Source organism: Natrix helvetica, assembly GCF_964273705.1.
Source record: "Natrix helvetica genome assembly, chromosome: 5".
Lineage (NCBI taxonomy): Eukaryota > Metazoa > Chordata > Lepidosauria > Squamata > Natricidae > Natrix > Natrix helvetica.
The window spans coordinates 28,553,062-28,561,811 of NC_138551.1; the positions used below are offsets into that span (position 1 = coordinate 28,553,062).

Sequence of the window (8,750 nt, forward strand, 5' to 3'; positions counted from 1 at the left end):
TAAATGCTACTTATTACTACTAACAATGACCAGAAATATTTGTCCTAGGCATTATAGTACATTAGCCAAAGCATCAAATATATTCCATAATGAGTATTATGATGATGTATGTATCATTATATTCCATGATCAGATGATGGGAGTTATACTATGTATATATGTAGCCACTTAGAAGTCTTATGGATAACTTAGCACCAATGGACACTATCCTGATGATCTCAATCTATATTGTCTGGTATAATTTGGTTTTAGACCAAAGTCTAAATGCTGGGGATTGAATTTAAGATTTCCTGCAAGAAAATACACATTCTTATTATATGTTGTATTTTTAGTATTTTGTTGTATTCCTGCAGTATTCATTCATCTACTGGTTTGCTCCACCTTTCCTATTATTAGAAATAAGTTTATAACTCTGTTTAACAATCTGGAAACATATACCTTAACAAGACTTGAAAATACTCTATTATTATGTCTTTGCCACTACTAGTAGGAAATGACATTGTGATATTTCTGCTGAACGTACTGTCTTAAATCATTATATTTTTCTTAAACCAGGAACCGTACTTTTTAAATATAAAAATAATATCTGATAATTGAATGTAGCAGTATTTAGGAAACCTTGTCTGGGCTCAGACAAAGCATACTTGACTCTCCCGGATCAGAGAACATTGGGGCTATATATTAATCAATTAATTAATATAGGTAAATTAAATTAAATATATATATTGTCAATGTAGCAACAGCAAACTACGTCCATGCTATTGCTTAATAAATTGCACAGACGTTTTCATGAAGTCACCAAGAGTCTGGTTTGACACGACAGACTTTTCCTTTAAACTAGGTTCAAAACAAAGTGGTGGGAATGTTTAGTGTGCTGCAGAAGAAAGAAGAATGCTGTAGCTTCTAAAATGCTAACACATTTGTTATAGCTTACGCTATATTTAAGGTGGCATAAGATCCTCTGTGGATTCTGTTTAGAGCATAGTCTACGTCTTAACTGCTGAAGCTTAGTACAAAACTGGAATTTATTGCACAGTCTATTACTTTCCCTTAAGCACATGGAACTCAAAAGGCTTATAAATAACAACTCTTGTGTGTGAATTGAACCCACTCCTAAATAAGAACATGCATCACAATTAAAAACTAACTTAAAGTCAAAATATTTCTTCAGCTTCAGATAGTCCACAGCCAACATTTCTTTATTAATGTCCAAACTGATTCATTTACTTAAGTTACCCTTACAACTGAAATCTATGTAGCTGATATTTACCTTTTCCAGTTTTAAAATTAGAAGATAAGTTCAACTTACACATTGGAGATATCAAAAACTTTTGGGATAGTAGGGAAATTGTGAGTTAAGGTTCTAGAATATATAATTGGATCATGAAGTAATACAAGTAGCACTTTTTAAAGTTAATTGAAATCAAGCTGAATATGCTTGAAGGTATAATAAATCCTTATCCATATCTATGTCACTGTTTTGTTTTTATTACTGTATCCTCAAGGCCAAGTTTTCTATTCTCAGCAGGAATAATTCTCCAGTTTTCAAAACACAATGTGGCCAAAGATATTAACATTTTCATCATACCTGGATTTATCTGGCTGTGGAAAACTACATTACCATTTAGTTACTGCTAAATGTAGCTTTAGTAGTGTTTTTCTTTTTCTCTAAGCATAACATTAACCTTTTGAATTTTAATTTAGTACCTTTGCTATATTACAATCACTTATATGATAGAACAAGTAGAGTATATTGCAGAGATATGCTAATTATATGTTATATGATGCAAGAATAAGAAAAGGCACACCCTAAAGTTTTGACTTCAGCTCAGTCAGTGCCAGGCAGCATGACCACTGGGAAGAGAGTTTTAATCTAAAATGTATGGAGCCATTAGACTTCTTATTCTAGATATTCTGCCCTCTAATGATGTCAAAGACCTCAGGTTAAGGCTAAAATTCTAATTTATTTAATGAAATTCTGCTTAATTGCATGAAATTACTCCTGATTAAATAAAAATAATGAGACTCATACTGAATATATTTAAGGTTCATGGTTTTAAAGACTACTATAATCGTTATAAATAGTTTACTCAGTACTCAGAATTCACCACTTTAATATTTAAGTAACTCCTTATTTCCTAAACCCATTGAAAGCCGAACTAGCTTTCAAATCATTGATTTTTTTTAACCAGATAAAATTCCATTGAGGTCTATCATATTAATAAAACATATACTTGTTCAGACAGTTCTCTTTCATAAATTACTTGGGAGAATAGCTATCAATTTCTTTGGTTTGATATAAGTTTCCGAAAGTAGTAAGCCACAATAGGGTTTCAAGTGCTCTGAAAGAAATCACAACTATCAAACATCTGTACTGAAAACCAGAGGATGAGATATGTAGGAAAACAACTTTCAGTCTCTTTTAATGAAGTATATTACTAATATTTCAAAACTGAGTTAACCAACCAGAAAATTCTGCATTCCTTGATGAAAGAAACAAGTATCCTATACTTAAACTTAAAAAGTATTAAAATGAAAACATCAGGAAATATGTGATCTAAAGTGAGCAGTAAAATAAGTATCATTCTGTTCAGTGGATCCTTACTAGACTAACTCAAAAATCTCAAATGATGAGCTTTTAAGATCTCCACAATTGATTTGATCCAGTGAGATATTACAAAAAAAAAGGATAAGAAGAAAGAGGCTTAGTTAATGTTAATACTGTCTCCCAACAATTTTGGAATTTTTTTTATGCTCAAGGTACTTCTTTTTTTATTTTTAATGGGGAATAAAACAAGCACTCATAACATCTATCTTAAGGCAACAGTTCTATATAGTACTACAGACATCACTAGTGCTTATTATATCTAGTAATTCATGAAACTGTTGCCCCAAAATGAGATTATATTAGCAGGAATAATAAGCAATGGCTCCACTGCAATCTGCATTAGATTGCCACCTTGATTATTATGTTATTTAATATTAAGAAATATTATGGGAAATTGGAAGAGGTGCCAGGAAGAGTATCAGGATGGCCTGATGCCCGGAAAGTTTCTCCTTAGGAGAACCTGAATATGTTTAATCTTGATCAAAAAAGAAGGGAAGTATAATAACATTTTTAAGACTTAAAGGGCATCTCACTGAAGTCAAGACTCATTCCCCATCATTTCAGAGTGTAGGACATGGGATAACAGTCTTAAGAAAAGCAGTTTTCATCTATCATGAATATTAAGAAAAATTCCCAATTGTAAACAGTTCAATGAAGAAACTGATTTATAGAGAGCCCATCCACTAGATATTTTCAAGTAGAGGAGGAAAACCAATCTATTTGGGTTGATTTCATTTGGGTTCCAGCATCAAACAGCCTGTAGACAAGTGGTTCTCAACCCTTGGGTTGGGACCCCTTTGGGGGTCAAACGACCCTTTCACAGGGGTCACCTAAGACCATTAGAAAACACATATTTTCAAAAAAATACAGAAAACATAAAATAATTTTATGGTTGGGGGTCACCACAACATGAGGAACTGTATTAAAGGGTCGCGGCATTAGGAAGGTTGAGACCCACTGTTATAAACCTTAATGAATCCTTATAATTTTATAATTCTATGACTAAATTAAGCATTGAATCCTGTAAAGCATTTGAAACATGAATATTTGTATATATATTGCATGATTTAAGAGAATCCAGCACTCAGTTCCAAGATCAAATACCAGACCTTCATAATAAAAATACTTTGCCTCAATTGTTATTGCTTTAGACAATTATTTGTCCACAATAACCTACTATGATAACACAGATTTTCCACAATATATAAAAAGCCATAAAACTGTTCTTTTTTTAAAAAATTGGCAACTGTATTAAAAGATATTGAAATGAATAAACGTCTGTCTGGGATTTAAATTTACAATTAGAGATTTTGTTTTTCAGATACATCAACAATTTGTTTCATTGCTGGTTGAAAATACATCATTTTGGAGGAAAATGTGGGGGAGGGGTGCACATACAAATACTCTCTCATACAAAAGCACACTAATACCTGTGAACCTGAATAATAATAATAAAAAAAAACCCTGAAATCCATGGCAACTAAAGTGAAAAGTCTCAAATGGGTTTTAAAAAAAGAGGAAAATAATTCCATTAATAATAGGCCCTTTTGTTCTCTCTTGTTCACCGTAATAATTACTGAAACTGTTAACTGGGGGGGGGGTGTTTGGGGAAGGAAGGAGTAAATAAATGGGATTTTGGAACTTCCACAGGTTGGCACGGGCTGCAACAGCTGCTTTGAAGGCACTCTACACACACAGGGGCGCTGTTCACCCTGTGCCACATTTTAGTAACTCTTTGTATTTTAGAGATATAGTTGGTTGTTGCCAACTCCCCTCCTCAAATTGAATAAGGCATGTTATTACTTTGCCTGCCCTGTCTGTCCCCAACCATTCCACAAAGTACACACAACTTAAAAACTGTGCAAGTTTGTTAGTGTTTTCATAGCTGATTTTCTTTTCTTTTTTCTTAAAAAAAAACACCAACACAAATAAATGCTCTTCATTCCTTCCCTTTCATACAACAAGTAAACAAAATAGATTTCACAAGTAATCAGCAGACATTTTTGTGGCACCTCATGCGCTGTATTGGCATCAGTATTATTAAAAGTCCCAGGCAGTACTTGTGCAACACTTCTTCGGACGAGATAAGCATGGTAACAAATATTCCAACTTTGCATAGAAATCCTCAAAATCAAAAATTGCCTAGTCACTAGCTAATTTCAGGCTGACAAGTGTGAAAGATTTGAACTTCCTCCACATGTACTTCCTTCCTTTGATGCTTCCTTTCGGTTCTTATAGGTGTGTCTCGGTGTGTTTAATCTTCCAGTTATAAAGCAATTCTTAATTCCCTCCCTCTGCCCCTGCTGCAAACAACACAGGAACTTTTCCTGCTGGTTCTCAATGGCCAATACAATCCTCCCAACTGAGGCAAGTACAAGAAATAAGCAACAATCAAACTGCTGGCATTTACATGCGGAAAGCGTCACATTTCCAAAGAGAGATAATTTTTGAGGGAGTTTTTCTTTTCCTTGGGAGGGATCAGATGTTAATGAGAGACAATGCGTACTCATGACACCGGCAAACCACCCGCAGCAGCATGAGTATAAACTATAACCTGGAAGGGGATCCGGGTTGTTAATGCAAAATTTGTTTCAAAGGCTTGGGATTTTCACAGAATGACAACACTGCTGCTCCAGCTGCCGCCACCTTTTTCTCGTGGTGCTTGTTGGCTGTAAACCTTTTTTTTAAATTTCAAAATGTAAAGGAAAGGAAATAATAATAATAATTAAAAAACACCACATAAAGCAACGTGCCGCTGTGCTCTTCCCCCACCCTCGTTTTTTTTTTCCTCCTTCTTCTTTTCAGAGGATAACACAGGAAGAGCAGCACTGATCGTCCCCGTTGGGTTGGGAAGCGTAGTTCATTTGCCGGACGATCTCGGCAAAGAGCTCGTCCACCGAGGCTTTGTTTTTGGCTGAAGTTTCCATAAAGGGGCAGTTCCACTCCTCGGCCAGCGCTTTGCCTTCCCCGAACGAGACCTCCCGCTCGCCTTCCAGGTCCACCTTGTTGCCCACCAGGATCATGGGCACCTTCTCGTACCTCTTGACCCGAATGATCTGATCCCTCATGGGCTTGATGTCCTGAAAGCTCTGCTGGTTGACCAGGCTGTAGACCAGGATGAAACCCTGCCCGTTCTTGATATACAAGTCCCGCATGGAGGCGAACTGCTCCGTGCCGGCCGTGTCCAGGATCTCCAGTACCGACGGCGAGGAATCTACCTCGATCTCCTTGCGATAAAAGTCCTCGATGGTAGGGTCGTACTTCTCGATGAAGGAGCCCGTCACAAACTGGACGGTGAGAGCGGATTTGCCCACCCCGCCAGAGCCAAGCACGACCACTTTGTATTCTCGCATGGCTCTTTCACGCACACCCAGGGCGGGCGGGCTGAGCGCGGCTGGCTTCCTTCGCCGGGCTCCTATTCTTCTCCCCTCCCACCCTCAGAAAGGAAGGGGAGAAAAAAAAGAGAGAGAGAGAGACAAGGCGAGAGGAAGGAGGGGAGGGAGGGAGCGAGCGAAGAAGAAGCCGTCCCCCGACGGAAAGGAGGCTTCCTTTCTTTGCTGGAGCTGAGGCGGAGAAAAGCACTCGGGAAGCGGCACAGCGACGGCAGGAGCTGAGGCGACGAGCAAAAGCAGGAGAGGCGGCTAGTATCGGGGCAAGGGAAGTCTCTCTCGCCTCTCCCTGCGCCCTAGCGCCCAGGCGGAATGAAACGAGTCGCGACGGGAGCTTGGGAGACGTTTTCGCCCGGCGAAACCTGCGCCTCAACAGCTCCAGGAGGAGGAGGAGGAGAAGGAGGAGGAGCAGGAGGGGGAGGAAGGGAAGCGGTGACGGCGGCGGCTGCCGCTGTTGCTGCTCAGGGTGGCGTGGAGGCGGCGCGCGCTAGTTCCGATCGCGTCCCGGCAGCGAGCAGAGCGCCTCAGCCAGGCGCGCGTCGCCGCCAGCCATTCCTTTCTCACTTTCGCCCAGCCGGATTGAGGGGTCTTGCTAAACCACCCGCTTTTCCCCCCTTCCTCCGCCGACCCCATTAGGCACGAGGACGCACCCCTTTCCCCACCTGAAAGGGAGGCGGAGAGGAGGAGGAGGAGGAGGAGGGAAGAACAGACACTCCACGCCCCACCCCAGCCCTCTTGCCTGCTGCCCTTCTGGTTGGCATTGGCTGCCGTTCAGTGCTCGTCAACCGGCCGCGGCTCATTGGTCGAGAGAGGGAGCTTCCTCGTGGATTGGCTGTGAGGAAAATGGACTGTCGAGCGAGCAGCTGTTTCTTTCTTTCTTTCTTTCTGGCTCCCTGCGCCGTTTCTTCCCCCCACCCCCCTGTTCTTGTAAAGGCGAGAAGTTTTGGCGGACGGTTTAGAAAAAGGAGTGGAGCAGCGCAGCTCGTTCTTCCTAAAATTTATCCTCGGAAAACAAGTTCCGGAAGACGAGCTTGAAAGAATCTTCGTAAAGAGCCAAGGGTAAAACTTACTGCCTTACTCACAAAGCGCCAGTCTAAAGTCTGACTCGGCGTGATGATAACGCAGGAAGCGAGTTAGCACAGTAAACCATCTTTCAGTTGTTCAAGCAGCCGTAGAGATGAAATGATGATGAGCAAGTGAAACCTGATTTGGTTTGTGCCTTTAACTCACTGTTGCCTGGGTTAGTCCGTGCAATTTTCTTGGCAAGGTTACAGATGTGGTTTGCCCTCGCCTGCCTCTTAGGGCTGAGAGAAAGTGACTGGCCCAAAGTCATCCAGCTGGCTTTATGCCTAAGATAGCACTAGAACTTGGTCTCCCAGTTTCTAGTCTGGTGCCTTAAGGACTACACCAAACTGGTTCTTCACTTGAATTTAGAAAAGCTGAATAAATCGCTACCCAATCTACTCCCGTCATAAGAAAGCACCTGCTTCGGGCCAGTCTAATTCAGCGCTGTGTGTGTCATACATACTCAGATGTATCTAAGAAACTCCTCTGGAGGACATGAAAGTATAGTGGTGTTCCACGGTGTAGGAAATCAGCACACACACACACAGAGAGAGACACACATACATTTTATGAATGAGATACTTTTGTATCCATTGTGAAAAAAACGATCATTCCATTCAGTATCCATTTACAAAAATCCAGGCCAGTCTATTTACAAACAAAACACCTTCAGCCACAGCTCCCCCAGGATGGAGCTGATCCTGTCTTTACGACTTTACATCCCCCCCACCCAAATTCTAAGGACAGGATATGACCTTTAGGACATAATAAGATTAACCCATCACCATTCAAACAGTAAATGACACAACATTTCACACTCATCACTACATTGCACAACACCCTGGAGCATCTCAATCACAAATGCCCAGAACCCTATAAAAATGCATCTACTCATCCAGTCAATGAGTCAACCATCCCAGAAACATGCTGCTGTCACTGAAGTTTCTATTAAACCAAATAAACAGAGACATTTCCTTGTAGCCAGCCTCCATTTTATTTCCAGCGTTTTTTCTACCGGCTTGGAACCGGAATGGATTGTTCTTCCTACAACAGTTTCTTCTCAGCATCTGGTTTTTAGGACATGATGCATTTGGAGGATTTTTGCATTCAACAAATATGTTGGTTTTCAATCAATCCCAGCTCAGTGTGTCATAATTTGACATGTGAAAGACACTAATTGAGGAAGATTGATGCATATATTTACAATCTGCATGACCAAAGCAGGATGAGCATAAAGGTGGCTACATATAATAGGATGATCCCGGGGTCTGTTAAGATTTAGGAGTCAATGTGATAGGAAGAAAGGCACAGGTATATAATTAAACAGAACACACTACTTGAGAATTCTGGCAGAATAACACATTTTATTGTGTTCTTGTAGCACAATTTATTTACCGGTGTAGTTGAGCAACTAAATGATGTGTTTCTATTAAACTGGCTTGCAAATTAAATTATACTATAAGTTAATTTTTTCCATGTTTGTGAAGCAAACTTGAAAACACACTGCGTGTTTTGAAATTATGATTTCCAGTTAATCTGGAAACACCTAATACATTGGTGGATAACAGAGATCCTTTAAACTAATCTGAAAATCCCCAGATGGAATTTCTTTCTGAAACTTTCAGTTTAAAATAGCCACATTAAGAAGGGTGAGGAGAAAAGGAAAAAAAAAACAATCCCAACCACGA

The 8,750-nt window shown here is 40.0% G+C and overlaps 1 protein-coding gene across 1 annotated transcript; it reads right to left on the reverse strand.

Annotated features, from left to right (window-relative positions):
• Positions 1 to 3,831: 3,831 nt before the first annotated feature.
• Positions 3,832 to 6,698, reverse strand: RAP2B (RAP2B, member of RAS oncogene family). Its single transcript, XM_081953677.1, has one exon. It carries the CDS (start codon positions 5,959 to 5,961, stop codon positions 5,410 to 5,412), a length of 552 nt encoding a protein of 183 aa, XP_081809803.1. The 5' UTR covers positions 5,962 to 6,698; the 3' UTR covers positions 3,832 to 5,409.
• Positions 6,699 to 8,750: the final 2,052 nt, after the last annotated feature.